The 17,125-nt window shown below is 47.9% G+C and overlaps 1 protein-coding gene across 16 annotated transcripts in view; it reads right to left on the reverse strand.

Annotated features, from left to right (window-relative positions):
- Positions 1–17,125, reverse strand: part of DAPK1 (death associated protein kinase 1) — a 228,989-nt gene that overhangs the window by 100,714 nt on the left and 111,150 nt on the right. For all 16 annotated transcript variants that reach the window (XR_014817705.1, XM_021064610.2, XM_084979758.1 and 13 more), the window contains one exon: positions 4,934–5,155. Coding sequence is in view for 7 of the 16 variants with exons in the window: in XM_021064610.2 (XP_020920269.2) it covers positions 4,934–5,155 (222 nt within the window). In the remaining 9 variants the exon portion in view is untranslated. The remainder of the gene's footprint in view (positions 1–4,933; positions 5,156–17,125) is intronic.

Below are 17,125 nucleotides of genomic sequence, written 5' to 3' on the forward strand. Positions count from 1 at the left end.
GAACCTCCATATGCCACAAGTGTGGCCCTGAAAAGCCAAAAAAAAAAAAGCCTCCCCACAAAAAGAAAGGAAAGAGGAGATGGAATATTTCACTGATGACTAGAAAGCTTCCTTTAAAGCTATTAGAATTTAGGATGATAATTTTCTCAAAGGCAAAGTTGATTCTTTGTCCTGGGTAGACCTAATATTTTGAGTAGTCTATTAAAGATTGAAACATCTTACATAGTGAGGTAAATACATATAAAAGTGGTACAGACTTGGAGTTCCCATCATGGCTCAGCGGTTAACAAACCCAACTAGCATCCATGAGGATGTGGGTTTGATCTCTGGCCTTGCTCAGGGGTTAAGAATCTGGCGTTGCCATGGGCTGTGGTGTAGGTCGCAGATGCGGCTTGGATCCCTCATTGCTGTGGCTGTAGTGTAGGCTGGTGGCTACAGCTCCAAATAGACCCCTAGCCTGGGAGCCTCCATATGTCATGGGAGCAGCTCAAGAAAAGGCAAAAAGACAAAAAAAAAAAAGAATCTGGCGTTGCCATGAGCTGTAGAGTAGGTCGCAGACGTGGCTCGGATCCTTGTTGCTGTGGCTCTGGCATAGGCTGGTGGCTACAGCTCCGATTAGACCCCTAGCCTGGGAACCTCCATATGCTTCAGGTGTGGCCCTAAAAGACAAAAAGCCAAAAAAATAAATAGATAAATAAAAGTGGTACAGATTTGACTTATGATGTAAAAACAAGGGTGCACTTCCCCTCCTTAGCCTTTGGTGCCACTGTATTAGGCAGGGTTCTCCAGAGAAACAGAACCAAAAGGATGTACACAGATAAAGATTTATTTTACAAAATTGGCATATGCAATCATAGACTAAGACTGGAAAGGTGAGTCTGCTAGACCACAGCGGGTGGCACAGGAAAACCAATGTTTCAGTTGGCAGCCTAAAGACAGGAAAAAGTCCATGTCCCTGCTTGGAGGCCATTGCGTGGGAAGAATTCCTTTTCTTTCAGGGTAAGGTCAGCTTTTTTGGTGGGACACAGCCCCTCGACTGATTAGGTCAGGCCCACCACCCTGGGGAGGGTACTCTGCTTTACTCAGTCTACAATGCCAATGTTAAACTCATTCAGAAACACCCTCAGGACACAGACCAGAGCGGTGTTCAACCCAACATCGAAACACCCTGTGGCCCAGTCAAGTGACACATAAAAGTAAGCATCACAACCCCCCCTCCCTCTTCCTTAGCAGATGAAAAGGCAAAGACACTCAGTTCACAGGAGAGGTTGGACTCTGAAGAGCAAACACCCAGGGAAGACAAACATGCATCTGATCCTGTGAGGAAGGGGCCATATCTCCTGCCCCTCCCACCTAACATCCACCGTTCATGAACTCACTCAACTTTTTTTCAAGGTCACCATGCCATGACCTATGGAGAGCTGTGTGTCACCATGCACCTAACAGAGTGGCTACAACTAAAAACAAACATTGACAATACCAAGAATGGATGGAGCAACGGGAATGCGTATCCACTCCTTTAGCAAATAATTTGGCAGGTTCTTATAGAGTTTGATGTGCACTTACCACATGACTCACTCCGTGGGTCATGTTCAAAGAATGAAATCTTGGAGTTCTCGTCGTGGCTCAGTGGTTAACGAATCCAACTAGGAACCATGAGGTGGCAGGTTTGATCCCTGGCCTTGCCTAGTGGGTTAAGGATCTGGCATTGCTGTGAGCTGTGGTGTAGGTTGCAGACGCGGCTTAGATCCTGTGTTGCTGTGGCTCTGGCATAGGTCGGTGGCTACAGGTCTGATTTGACCCCTAGCCTGGGAACCTCCACATGCTGCAGGAGCAGCCCTTAAAAAAAAAAAAAAAAGAGAAATCTTATGTTCACAGAGAAGCCCGTATGTGAATGTTTATAGTAGCTTTATGCCTGACTACTGAATACTAGAAACAGCCCAAATATCCTTCAGTGGGTGAACACATAAACAAAAAACCACACAATGGAATACCATTCAGCAATAAAAGCAAACAACTCATGCACAAATCGGAAAAGTATTATGCTGAGTGAAAGAAGTCAGTCTCAAAAGACTGCATACTGTATAATTCTACTTATATAACCTTTTTAAATTAATTTTTAAAATTAATTATAGTTGGAGTTCCTGCAGTGGTTTAGCGGAAACAAATCTGACTAGCATGCATGAGGATGCAGGTTTGATCCCTGGCCTCTCTCAGTGGGTTAAGAATCTGGCATTGCCATGAGCTGTGGTGTAGGTCACAGACGTGGCTCGGATCTGGCACTGCTGTAGCTATGGGATGGGCTGGCAGCTATAGCTCCAATTGGACCCCTAACAGGGGAACCTCCACATGCCACAGGTGTAGCCCTAAGAAACAAAACAAACAAATAACAACAAAAAAAGAATTATACAGCCCTCCTCCAACATCAAATTTACTGTATAATAATTAATTTTTTTTAAATAAAATAATAAAAAATTATTGTATGTGACCCATCTTTTTGTTTGTTTGTTTTGCTTTTTAGGGTCACACCCATAGCATATGGAGGTTCAGAGGCTAGGGGTCCATTCAGTGCTGTAGCCACCAGCCTACATGCCACAGCCAGAGCAACACAGGATCTGAGCTGCATCTGCGATCTACACCACAGCTCACGGCAATGCCAGATCCTTAACCCGCTGAGCGAGGCCAGGGATTGAACCCACAACCTCATGGTTCCTAGTTGGATCCTTAACCTGGTGAAAGAGGCCACGGATCCAACCCTCATGCTTCCCGGATGGATTCATTTCTGCTGAGCCACAATGGGAACTCCAATATGTGACCCATCTAATGCTTAGGATAAATTCACCTAATGGAAAATATCTATGACTGGGGTGGGTCAGTCAACAGAATCTGAATCCAGAATATACACACATAGGTGGCAGTAACTCACAGGCATCGTTTGTATATTCTGACACATAAAGGGGGCAAAGAAGATTCTTGAGCCACTGGGAACAACCTGGTAATTCTCTGAAGAGGCCAAACAATTGTGATCTATATAATCTCTTTCCCAAGAACTCTGTATTCGTGGTCTCTTATAATAGCCTTATGGAAAGAAATTTAGGCCAAGAGATGGTAAAGGATTTGCCCTGGATTTTGATGACGGTTCTGCTAGCTTCTAAGTCACCCTATAAAGCCACGGTGAGGATTACACTCTGATTCCTCTGTTTTCTCTGCTGAACCTCGAGCAGGCCCCTTAATCCTCTGTGCCCTTCAGGTCCTGCTTTTCCTTTAAAGCAGTGGTTCTCAGTGGAGGAGTGGGTGGGGGTAGGAGGAGAAAAGATTCTGCCCCCAGGGGACACGTGGCAATGTCCAGAGGCATTTTAGGTTGTGACAGCTAGGGAAGGGGATGCTAGTGGCACCTGGTGGACAGAAGCCAGAGATGTTGCTAAACATCCTGCAGTGCACAGGATGGCCCCCTGAACAAAGAATTATGCAGCCCAGTATGTCACGAGTGCAGAGTAGAGAATTTCCTAGAAACATGTATTAAACACAACCACCAGCCAGACACTGTGACAGGGATGTTTAAATTCTCCTCACTGATATCCTCCATACCCCTTTTGAGGTAGCTATTATTATTATTATTGTCATTATTATTATTTCTTTTTAGGGCCACACCAGAGGCATATGGAGGTTTCCAGCCTAGGGTTTGAATCAGAGTTGCAGCTGCCGGCCTACGCCGCATTCACAGCAACACCAGATCCGAGTCGCATCTGTGACCTACGCCACAGCTCACAGAAACACCAGACAGATCCTTATCCCATTGAGCGAGGCCAGGGATCGAACCTGCATCCTCACAGATGCTAGTCGGATTTTAAACCCGCTGGGCCATCATGGGAACTCCTAAGGCAGGTATTATTGACCCCAATTTGTAGTTAAGAAGGTTGTGGCTCAGAGGCATGGAGGAATATGCACAGATCCCGGCAATGAGACAAGAAGCAGTGGGCATCCCAGGCTCTTGTGACTGCAAAGCACAGGTCCCCTAGCGAGGTGCCCCTGAGCTGGACTCCCTCCAAAAACCTCCCGTCACTTCCATCTCCTCTCAAAAATCACCTTCTAGCCCTAAGAGTTGCCAAAGTAAGGGGGAGCTGCTGGGCTGGCAGAAAGGCACAGCTGAATTTCAGAGGCTCTAGGAAATGGGTGGGGTCTGTCTTGACTCAGAACCACCCAGGACTGCTCCATCTCCCCCAACCTTCCCACCCCACTCTCCTCCCTCCTAACAGCCCAGAGACACTCCCAGCTGCAAGCTCTTGTGTGATGTTCTCTCCTCTCCCGCCAGCCCATACAGCCAGGCTCATCACAAGGCAGAGGGCCAGGGACAGGGGGATGCGTCACACACAGAACATCGTGCTACAGTCAGTTTCCCACAATAACATCCGACGGGCAGGGCGTGCCTGAGACCATCAGCAAAATGCTTTAAAAACAAGCCCTCTAATCACCCCGGAGTGATGCTGCTTCCATTTTACCCTCTGGTCCAAAGAGTGCTGACAGTCCCAACAGTTACAAATGGGGTGTGGGAAGAGAGAGAGAGAAAGAGAACAGAAAAAGGGAAGCAGGAAAACAGAGGTACAGCATGGCAGGAGGGAAAGACATACGGCCAAAGCTTAACATGAAACTCAGAATGCAGAGGACCTCAGGCCAAAGGAAGAAGCCCAAGGTTGGGGGCCCACCTGCCAATCAGGTGGGACCACATTCATGGACGCAGCTCTGCAGAGTTACTCCAGGTGAATCACTGCAGCCAGGACGCCCAGGGCAGAACGGCAGATGGCAGTACTTAAACTTGGCAAAGCCAAGTTCATCCCTGAGAGGTCCGGGCTGGCTACAGCACTGTCCAGCTGCAGGGGAGCCCTGGCTGACCTCTCCCCCTATGCCCACCCCACCCCCCAACCACAGCACTCACAGTTCCAGGATCAGGATGACATCTGTCTTGTTCTCGTAAACCTCATGCAGGGTGATGACGTTGGGGTGCTGGATCTCTTTCAGGATGCCGACCTCCCGCTCGATATCCTCCCGGCTCACGCCCCGCCGGCTGGATTTGGTCCTTCTTTTCTTGATGAACTTGGCCGCATACTGTAGACCGGTGCTTTTCTCACGGCATTTCTTCACGACGGCAAACTGCCCACTGAAGAGAGAAGGTGGAAGAGGTCGGGATCATTTACACATCCCCCCTTTTTTTTCCCTTTTGCTCCTTAGGGCCACGCTCGCTGCATATGGAAGTTCCCAAGCTAGGGGTCAAATAGGAGCTGCATCTGCCGGTCTACACCACAGCCACAGCAATGCGGGATCCCAGCTGCATCTATGACCTGTGCCGCAGCTCACAGCAACGTTGGATCCTTAACTTACTGAGTAGGGCCAGGGATCGAACCCACATCCTCAAGGATATTTGTCTGGTTGTTACTGCTGAGCCACAATGGGAACTCCTACAGATCCTTTATTGTGCACTAAAAACCGGGTTTGGGGACGGATGTGGCCCTGGGGGAGGGGCAGGGCGTAATGGAATTAGAAATAGGCAAGTCTACATTGTGGGAAATTAACAAATTCAACATAGAAATTTCTTGCTATATTTCAGTTCCATTAAGCTTGTTTCTTTATGAACAATGGGTGTGAAGAATAAAAATCCTTTTCTTAAATTACATTTTTTTTTTCCGGCTGCCAAGAGGCATATGGAGTTCCCCAGACCAGGGATCAGATCTGAGCCAGGCAGGTTGTGGGCAGCACTGGATCCTTTAACCCACTGTGCCAGGCTGGGGTTTGAATCTGCATCCTGGCACTGCTGATCCCAGGCCCCACAGCAGGGACTCCTCTTGAATTACATTTTATTAAATGGGGAATAATGCCTCTATTTCTCTGCTCCCCCCCCCCCCCCACCGACCCTTGCTCGTCCCCATTTCAGATCCAGGGACCACAGGAAAGAGCTCCCATCTGGCCTTGCTTCCTTGTTCTTGTCCTGTGTATTTAGGAAAGCAAGGGATTGGGACCAAGGAACTGGCAGAAAACGGGCTCTCCCTTCAATGACATATTTGCTAGCACCAATGTTTATCAATTGAAAGACAAAAAATATACAGGCATACTTCCTTTCGTTGTGCTTTACATTATTCTGTTTCACAGATACTGCAGTTTTTACAGATTGAAGGTTTGTGGCAGCCCTTGCTGAGCAAGTCCATTGGCTCCATTTTTCCAACAGCATTTGCTCGCATCATGTCTCTGTGTCACATTTTGGTGATTCAATAATTATATCCGTTATAGTGATCTGGGATCATGATCTTGCCACTGCAAGAAGATTGTAACTCACTAAAAGCGCAGATAAGGGTTGGCATTTTTTTTGCAATAAATTATCTCCGAGGTCTGTCTGTACATATTTTGTTCACACTTCAGGGGCTGATAAGCCATATGCATTAGAGAATATGGCTTGCCTCTATCCTCTTCCTTTCCCAATAATATCCACCTCCAGGGTTCTTTGCTTCTGGAGAGCTGACTCCACCCCAACTAGAGCTATGGATCATGTGACCCAAGCTAAGCCAATCAGTGCACTATGTTCTCGTGGCTCCGGGGACAGGCACAAGACCTAAATAAGACCTTTTGAAGAATGTGGAGACAAAGATTTTTTTCTGAGACACTCTGACCTCCAAAAGGGGCCAGTGATCTTGAGATCACTCTTGACCTAAAGCTGAGGCATTGCTGGTAAAAGGAAAGTAACCAGGTCTGCAGTAACACTGTGGAGTGGCTGGATCAACCCTCGCCTGAAGTCATCCGCCTTTGGATTTTTTCAGCAATATAAGGCAATAAAATTCCCTTTACTGATAAAGCCAGTTTGATTTGGTTTTTTAATTTCTTGCAGGGAAAAGCATCTCAAATTTGACAGCATGCAACTGGAGCTTACTGCCCATATATAAAAGAACACAGGCTTTCCTCCCTCCATCGGTCTCCCTTCTGAGCCCCCAGCACTACCATTGGCTGATCTGAGCTGGACACCAGAGGGAAAGGGAGCCCATTCGGAGGGCACCCCCCACCCCCCTCCATGAGATGCTCCATGTACTCCACTCAGCCACTCCCTGCTTCCTCAGCCCCCTGCAGGGCAGAAGGCAGCAGGGACTACACTGGACTAGACATCTAGAGGGGCACAGAAGCTATTCAACATAATCTTCAAGACTTGTTCTTTCTTTCTTTTTTTTTCCCCCCTGTCTTTTTCTCTTTTTAGGGCAGCACCCACAGCATATGGAGGTTCCCAGGCTAGGGGGCTAATCTGAGCTATAGCCGCCGGCCTGCGCCACAGCCACAACAGCAACGCAGGATCCGAACCCCGTCTGCAACCCAGACCACAGCTCATGGCCACACTGGATCCTTAATCCACTGAGCAAGGTCAGGAATCGAACTCTCAACCTCATGGTTCCCAGTCGGATTTGTTTCTGTTGCACCACTATGGGAACTCCCAAGACTTGCTCTTTTAAAATAAGACACAAAACAGTGTATTTAGTGTGTCACCATTTCAGTTAAAAACAAAAAAGTAGGGAGTTCCTGTTATGGCTCAGTGGAAACAAACCTGACTGGTACCCATGAGGACACAGGTTTGATCCCTGGCCTCTCTCAGTGGGTTAAGGATCTGGTGTTACAGTGAGCTATGGTGTAAGTCACAGATGAGGCTCAGATCCAGAGTTGCTATTGTGGCTGTGGCATAGGCCAGCGGTTACAGCTCAGATTAGCCCCCTAGCCTAGGAACTTCCATATGCCTCCAGGGCAGCTCTAAAAAAAAAAAAAAAAAAAAAAAAAAAGGAGGTCCCGTCATGGTGCAGAATAGACAAATCCAACCAGGAACCATGAGGTTGTGGGTTCGATACTTGGCCTCAGTGGGTTAAGGATCCAGCATTGCCATGAGCTGTGGTGTAGGCCAGCAGCTGCAGCTCTAATTGGACCCCTAGTCTGGGAAGCTCCATATGCCTCATGTGCGGCCCTAAAAAGCCAAAAAAAAAAAAAAAAAAAGTATATGATATGTACTGATTATATATGCATAGCAGAACCGGATGGACCCCCAGGAAAATTATATTTGATGCTGGGGGTTGGAGGGTGGGATCTGAGTGTCTTGGGAAGAAACATAGGAAGAAGAATTTTCACTTTATCATATTACACTCTTTGAATTCTGAATGATACAAGGGATCAAAATATTACATTTTTCATTGATATTCAAAAATATAAATAAAATATAATGTTTTAAAGTCCAAAAAAAAACAGATACCATAACAGAGCTTGACACAAAATAGTAAGGTGACTATGCAGGCAGGTGAGACCTTGAGACGCAAGCAGGTTACCCTGAAATAAGTGAGATACCATGGAAAGATGCTTCCTGTGTCAATGCTGACAGCCCTACCTCCTCCCTAGAGCCCATCCACCCATCACAGCATCTGTACATTTCTTGGCACCTGCTGGGGAACTGCTATGTGGAGAACTGTCACGGTTATTTTTAGCTAGCTTTATTCCCCTCACATGAAGACAAAGCAGAAAGAGAAAAATCAAATTAAGACTAATATTTTGATGCTAAAGAATGGATACTTTTAAAACGTTACTCATTTACTTGAGCAGCAGGGGTGGGTGAAGAAAAAGCACGGCGAAGGATTATTTTTCTAGCAGCATCAATTTTTTTTTGCATGGCAGGTTATAAATACCTTCTTCCCTCTTTCCACCCCCGTAGCGGGCTAATGGAGATGCTGAAGAATAAATCACATTGGAACACTAGCACCTATTGCCCATAAACTCACAACCCTAAAGAGTCGTGGGATCTGTTAGGACTTGATTACAACCACTTTCCAATTTCTCTGGAGAGTGAAGAACTGGGCTTTCTCTCTGAGGTTGGGGGGGGGGTGGGGGGCGGCAGGGATGCAGCTCATGGAAGAAGGCGGAAAAACAGCCTGAATACAAAACAAAGTTAGTACTGCTTTACAAAGGCCAGTGAAGTGGTGCTTGGGTTCCCCTTCTCTTCTTGCCCCTTGGGCACGTGCTCTTGAGGGGCCTCAAGACAAAAAGCCTGCATGCCAGCCCTGCCAGGACCTCCAACCCATAGCAGCCTGTGCTTCCAGGAGCTGGGACCCCTGGGCGTGAGTCCTGCAGTCCCAGCCACTTGACCAGGGGGCTATAAAGGCAGACTCAAGGCAAACTCAGTGGTTTGAATGGCATTGCTTTAAAAAACAAAACCAAAGAGAAAAAAAAAAAAAAATTTAACAGGTAGGCCACAAAGAATTTAAACGCAAGTCTGACCTCACTGCCAAATGTTCCATGTAGATCTTTGACACTTTTATTTTTAATTTTTTCCTCTTTTCTGGCCCCCTTGTAGCATAGAGAAGTTCCTGGGACAGGGATCAAATCTGAACCTGAGCTGGACCTACACCACAGCTGCAGCAATGCTGGATCCTTTAACTTCCTGTACCTGGCTGGGGATGGAAGGGGCACCTCCACAGAGACAATGGGATCATTAACCCCCTGGGCCACAGCAGGAACTCCCTTTTGATACTTTTTTTTTCTTTTTAGGGCTGCACCCACAGCATAGGGAAGTTCCAGGCTAGGAGTCCAATTGCAGCTGTCAGCCTACGCCACAGCCACAGCAACAGAGGATCCCAGCTGTGTCTGCAACCTACACCACAGCTCATGGCAATGCTGGATCCTTAACCCACTGAGCGAGGCCAGGGATCGAACCTGCGTCCTCATGGATGCTAGTCAGATTCATTTCTGCTTAGCCACATGGGGAACTTCTATCCTCAACTCTTCAACAATCTGCCTCCCTACCCCTTCCCCAACCAGTGCTCTCTCCTGCACCCTGAGTCACAGGGCAGCCCATCCCTATATGGCACTTGCTGTTTTCTGGCCCATTTCCTCTTCTCCCAAGACCATAATTCCTTCAGGACCGAGAGCTGGCAGGTGCACCTTCTGTCTCCTGACGCCCTAGGTGCAAAGCCCCTCCAGGAGCCCAGGTACAACGCTGGTGTCCTGCTCTTGAATTCTGAATCTATAATCCTAAAAACTGCCTCACTGTAATTCCACAGAACCGCACAGCAGCCAGGGGTGCAGAATGCCTGTGTTTGAGTCTTGGTTCCAGCCTAGTAGTACCTAGGGAACTTTGGGCTTACTTACCCCTTAACGACTCTGCCTCAGCTTCCTTATCTGTAAAGTGGGTAGAATATAGTGCCTGCCTGGGAGGGCTGTTGGGATGGAGGGGGAAGGATGAAGAACAGTACCTGGCAATAGCAAAGCTTCAATAACTGTGAGCTATGATCTTCCACAATGGGAGTCATTGTCTTTAGCTCACGATTGCTTAAATCTCAAAGCACTGCAGTATCACCCCAAAATGTCACCTCTCATGATGGCTTGGGGAAAAGAGCCCTAAAAGAAAAAGGAAAACTGGAGTTCCCACTGTGCTTAGCAGATGAAGGACCCGACTAGGATCCATGAGGATGCGAGTTCGATCCCTGCCCTCAGTGGGTTAAGGATCTGGTGTTGCCATGAGCTTCGGTGTAGGTTGCAGATGTGGCTTGGATCTGGCGTTGCTGTGGCTGTGGTATGGGGGGCAGCTGTAGTTCTGATTGGACCCCTAGCCTGGGAATTTCCATGTGTCATGGGTGAGACCCTAAAAAGCCAAAAAAAAAAAAAAAAAGAAAGAAAGAAAGACAAAGAAAACACACACACACAGAGCAGGGCTATACTCTGTTAAAATGTGTAAAACTATTTCTAAATCTGGCGGCTGGCTCTTCCCCTTCCTCTCTCTGCCCCACCCAGAGGGAAAGCAGCTGCTCCCAGCGCTGGGGGGGGCAGGGAAGGAGTCCCAGTTGAGCCAGAGGGTGTGTGGGAGGCACACACAGGGACCATGGGGAAGGGGCTCCATGTGACTCGGTGATGGGTATTTCCCTAGCGTCACCTCCTCCGGTGCCCAGCAGGCGGAGGACAGACTCATGGAGAAGAATTTCTTCTCTAAAACAGTGATCTGCTTTGTGAAGCCTAATTCCACTTGGACTGTTGGATAATTGCTGTTCCTAGACAGCTGGTGCCCCCTCCCTCACGCCCCCACTCTCCACCCTGAATTTGGCCACTTTGGGGGAAAATGCCTCTTCTCCAATCTTCCCCCTGGCTGAAAAAAATAATTTGCATGGGCTTTTTTTTCTTTTTTTTTTGGCAAGGGCTTATAAATTGTGGGCTCCCAGAGTAACAGCCTGATCCAGCTTCCAGGATACGCTCTGGGCAGGAGGCAAGTAAATGCACACAGAGAAGCAAGGCCAGCCCTGCCCCCCTCTTGGGAGACTGCCTGTCACTCCAGGTTCCCTCCTGTGATAAACACAGGAGGTTCCTCAGTGGCTGACACCCAGACAATATGGTTCCATGGATGGAGGACGTAACTTCCTTCCTGGAAAACAGAAACTCACCGTATATTAACATTAAACTTGAAACACAATATAAGCCATCCTCACTTTTTGCGGGATCCACATTTGCGAGGTCACCTACTCACTAAAATGCATTTGTAACCTAAAACTCAACACTCACAGTGCTTTTTGTGCTCATTTATGGATTTGAGTAGCCAGATGTCCGTGTTCCCAGCTGAGGTTGGTCAAGGCCTTCTTATTTCAGCTCTCATACTGTAAACAGGGTCCCTTTTATTTATTTGTTTATTTTTGGGGGGGTCTTTTTGCCGTTTCCTGGGCCACTTCCCGCGGCACATGGAGGTTCCCAGGCTAGGGGTCAAATCGGAGCTGCAGCCACCAGCCTACACCAGAGCCACAGCAACTCAGGATCCAAGCTGCGTATGCAACCTACACCACAGCTCACAGCAACGCCGGATCGTTAACCCACTGAGCAAGGCCAGGGATTGAACCCGCAACCTCATGGTTCCTAGTTGGATTCGTTAACTACTGCGCCACGACGGGGACTCCAACAGTGTCCCTTTTATGATTTGTGCGCCCCTGTGAGTTTTGCATTTTGTGTTTTTTTGTTGGGGATTTCGCTATTTAAAAATGGCCCCCGAGGAGTTCCCGTTGTGGCTTAGCGGGTTGAGGACCTGATGTTGTCTCTGTGAGGATGCGGGTTCGATCCCAGTGGGTTAAGGATCTGGCACTGCTGCAAGCTGCAGTGTGGGTTGCAGACAGAGGCAGCTGGGATCCTGTGTTGCTGTGGCTGTGGCTGTGGCTGTGGCCCCGGCCCGCAGCTGCAGCTCCACTTCGACCCCTACCCCAGGAACATGCACGTGCTTCAGGTGCGGCTGTTAAAAAAAAAAAAAAAAGGTCCCCAAGGGTGGGGCTGAAGTATTGTCCAGTGTTCTTTAAGCTCAGAGGCCATGGTTTGCCTTACAGAGAAAATTTTTGTGTGATGAAAAGCCACGTTTGGCAGGGGTTACCGTGCTGTTGGCCATTGCGTTCAGTGTTAGCGAAAAAGCAATATATACTAAGCAAGGCGTCTTTGAACAGAAACACACATCAAACAAGGTTATGCATTGATCTGTTGGTGAAAATGCTGTAACCAGAGGCTCACAGGAACCCAACCCTGTACTTTTCTCCAGGATCAATGGTTCAGTGTTTGTGGTGGCTTCACAGAATGTAGCTACCACAAATAATGAGAATTGACTGCATGTCGTTTTTTTTTTTTTAAATACCACTGACATTCTCTGTCATTTAATGAGAGTTTGCTGCAGTAGGTACAGATAACCACACTCATTTTAAAATGAAAACTTTCAACTCACTATAAAAAAGTTATTAACCTCTAAGACAATGAGACCCATCCCTGCTTGAAAGAGTTATCTATTAAAAAAAATGTGTTTCAAACATAATCACAAATTTTATTAAAAATGATTTTTGGGGGGGCTGCATCCATGACATGTGGAAGTGCCTGGACTAGGGACTGACTGGGTGACATAGCAGCAAACAGAGCTACAGCAGTGACAAAGTCAGATCCTTAACCCACTGAGCCACCAGGGAACTTCCCAAAGAGAACTTCTGCTAAAAGGCACAAAGCTTCATACAGAACAACTTGATGGCTCATTTCTTTGTCTAGTTTACATATCTAATTTAAGCAGTACCCTTGGAGTCAGTCAGTGAACTGTATCCAGGATGCTATGCAAGGCGCTTTACACATATCACTTTTTTTTTGTCTTTTCTAGGGCCGCACCCACAGCACACGGCGGGTCCCAGGCTAGGGGTCTAATCACTGCCGTAGCCACCGGCCTACACCAGAGCCATAGCAATGCGGGATCCGAGCCGTGTTCGCAACCTACACCACAGCTCAGGACAACGCTGGATCCTGAACCCGCTGAGCAAGGCCAGGGACCGAACCCGCAACCTTATGGTTCCTAGTCGGATTCGTTAACCACTGCGCCACGAAGGGAACTCCACATATTACCTTATTAATAATCACAACTAGGAGATTCACAGGATCACCGTCTCTTCTATTAATGAGAAAACCAAGCTGCAGAGAGATTTTTGACAATTGCTGCAAATCATCCAACATGTACTCTGCATAATTGAGAAATGAATCCAAACACAAGAGTATGTTCTTCCCATGCTCTATTCACTGAGCACAGCTGCCCTGCTGGGCTTGTATCCATTTTATCTGAGATACAAGCTACCCCTAGGAATCCACAGACAAGACTAGAGCATCTGCAGGAAGCTTTGAGACGGGAAGGCAAAAAGAGGAGACTTGTGGCTAAATGTCTGGGCAATGCAGCCTCCTCCTCCCCAGTGAAAACTCAGACAATGTTTTGGTGTTTTGTTTTGTTTTGTCTTTTTAGGGCCACGCCTGTGGCATATGGAGGTTCTCAGGCTAGAGGTCTAATCAGAGCTACAGCTGCCCCCCTACACCACAGCCACAGCAACGCCAGATCCGAGCTGCATCTGCAACCTCCACCACAGCTCATGGCAAACCCAGATCCTTAACCCACTGAGCGAGCCCATGGATCGAACCTGAAACCTCACGGAATCGTTTCCGCTGAGCCACGACAGGAACACCCAGACAGTGTTTGAATTACCAAAAACCGTGGCTTTAACAGGCTTGGAGGGGCCCTGAAAAAAAAAAACAAAACCACATTCGTGTATGTGCTTAAGAAGCATGATGTTAAAAATGAGGAAGAACCATGGAAGGTTCATTCCCAAGGTCAGAGCACAAGGATCACACGCAATTTATGAGGCATTCGTGTTTTAGCAGGTCTTGTATATTTCACAGTGCATTAAAACTAAACCTGTTGACCTTTGTTTAATCCGGTCAGGTTGTATTTTCAAATTCATCTCTCCGTGGCAGGTTTGCTCTCACCCGGGGAAAGACTGGATGGACATACAATGTCAAAGAAAATGCTGCATTCAGAATGGAGGAAGAGGACTTCCTGTCATGGCTCAGTAGTTAACCTGACTAGTATCCATGAGGACGCGGGTTCGATCCCTGGCCTCTCTCCATGGGTTAAGGAGCCGGTGTTGCTGTGGCTGTGGTGTAGGCTGGCAGCAACAGCTCTGATTCAACCCCTAGCCTGGGAGCCTTCATATGCCATGGGTTTGGCCCTAAAAAGACAAAACACACACACACACACACAAACAAACACACACAGAATGGAGCAAGAGCAAGCCGACTCAACATAACAGTTTTTCCTACCTTATGGGTTGGTACCTAACCTAGGGCCTAACATTTTCATCACTGAACTTGATCTAGACCCACCATGAAAACCAGCTCCCACCAAGAAAGTGGGTACAGATTCCGCTCCCCCCCAAAAAAAAGCCTAAAATGGGGTATGATTTTTCGTTCATTTTAAACATCTATCCACCCAGTGCAAACAAATTATTTACGGTAACTATGTATTATTGTGAACTTCCCTACATCAATGCTGGAAGAGATCTGGCTTAAATCAAAGGGGTTCTTTCTCTCTCCCCTCCTCCCAAGAGTTGCAATAGGACTTGTAATTAACACAAAATAATTTTTACTTCTTAAGTCATATATCCACCCCTCCCCCGGGCCCAAGTTAGGGCTAATTTATGGGTCATCTATTCTTCCTCAAGAGCTGTATTCTGAGAGTGGTGTCAGCTTGAATCCTGCTAGAATACTGGAATGACAGGTCTTAAATAAGAGGTGAGGTGACAGAAAAGATTTTTCAAGGATGAGTTAACATTTGATAATAATTCACATTGATGACAGCAGGGGTGGGGGAGGGGGAGGACGCAATGGGTTTACAGAATAGGGGAGCGCCAAGCATGTAACACTCTAATATAGGACGGGCCATAAAAAGGACATGCCCACTCCCTACTCGGGGCCACTCCAGGGAGAGGATGAGGTTGGGAGGCCCAGGCTGTGTCTTGAAGGCCAGGTTCCGGCGGGGGGTGCACGTTGCGGGGATGGTTCCCAAGAGGAGGAAGAGCATCCCCGAGGCAAGGAGGCATGGAAGAGCCTGCTGAGGATTTCTGAAAGGAACTGGGATGGGGAGCTAGGAGGGATTTCCCCACAAACAGGACCCTAGGATGGAGCAAGGCCAGCCCCAGCTCTGCCAGCAACGTGGGAGAGCAGGGAGCTGGCTGAGCCTCAGTGTCCCCTTCTGTGCAAGAGGAAATGAGGCCACGCCCGTGAGTGGAGCGCCTCAAGCACAGGCAAAGGATGAACACAAGCATGGTGTCCCAGCTTCGTCCTTCTCCCAGAAGCCAGAAGGGTAGTGTTTCCGCAGCTGAAAAGCAGCACCTGATTTCTTTTCGGCATTTTTCTTCCCAACATCTTTGAAATCTAAGTGTTAAGTCTCTACATTTTTTTCCATTAGGCTCTGTAAAGCTTTTTTTTTTTTTAGGGCCGCACCCTGGGCTAGGGGTAAAATCAGAGCTGGAGCCACCAGCCTAAGCCACAGCCACAGGCACGCTAGATCCAAGCCACATCTGCAACCTACACCACGGCTCACGGCAACGCTGGATCTCTAACCCACTGAGCGAGGCCAGGGATGGAACATGCAACCTCATGGTTACTAGTCAGATTCGTTTCTGTTGCACCACAATGGGAACTCCCACAAAGCTATTTTCATCTTGGGGAATTCTCCTTGTGCCTCAGGGGGTTAAGAATCCAGCTAGCATCCATGAGGATGTGGGTTCGATCCCTGGCCCTGCTCAGTGGGTTAAGGATCCGGCATTGCCACAAGCTGAGGTAGAGGTCTCAAATGTGGCTCGGATCTGGCATTGCTGTGGCTGTGGTGTAGGCTGGCAGCTGCAGCTCTAATTCAACCCCTAGCCTGGGAATTTCCATTGCTGTGGGGTATGGCCCTAAAAAGAAAAAAAAAAAAAAAAACAAAAAAACAAGAACAAAGCTATTTTCATTTTGGATGGTATCTATTTTATTTGTCCCCTTTGGTCCCCAAAATACCTTGTGACTTTGCCTAGATGCTAGTTTTAGCTGTGGGGAGGTGATGGGAAGCAGACCACAGTTTGCAAAGATGGCCTCAGCCTGTATCTTCTGTCTCACACCCTCTTCCGAAGTGTGGCCTTGCCTCCCCATCATCCTGGTCCCCTGGAATCCAAGCCTTGCTTGACCAAGAGAATGTGGCAGAAGTGACTCTGAGGCTTCTGCCTGGGTTTCTTGACAGGCACCCTCCCGGGAGCTCCTTCTTGGAACCCAGTCACCATGCTGGGAGAAGCCCAAGCTATTTGGAGAGGCCACGTGGAAGAGTTCCCGTCAACAGCTTCCAGTGAGCCAACAGTAGCTTTAAGAGCCCAGCCAGGAGTTCCCGTTCTGGCTGAGTGGAACTGAATCTGACTAGCATCCATGAGGATGCAGGTTACATCCCTGGCCTTGCCCAGTGGGTTAAGAATCCGGCATTGCCGTAAGCTGTGGTGTAGAGGCGGCTTGGATCTCGTGTTGGCCGGTGGCTATAGCTCCAATTTGACCCCTAGCCTGGGAACCGCCATATGTCATGGGTACGGCCCTAAAAAGCCAAAAAAAAGGAAGAGCCCAGCCAGATGAGTCTTCAGAAGGGCTCCAGCCAACATCTTAGTGCTACCACATGACAGACCCCAAGCAAGAACAGCCATGCAACCCACAGAAGCATGAGGGCATAATAAACCGTTGTTTTAAGCTATTACGTTTTGGGGTGTTGGTCTCACAGCAATGAATAGGTGGA

Source organism: Sus scrofa, chromosome 10 (assembly GCF_054392235.1).
Source record: "Sus scrofa isolate SSC_HxYL_T2T_F1_AM1 chromosome 10, Sscrofa_HxYL_maternal_Yorkshire_Landrace_v2.0, whole genome shotgun sequence".
Lineage (NCBI taxonomy): Eukaryota > Metazoa > Chordata > Mammalia > Artiodactyla > Suidae > Sus > Sus scrofa.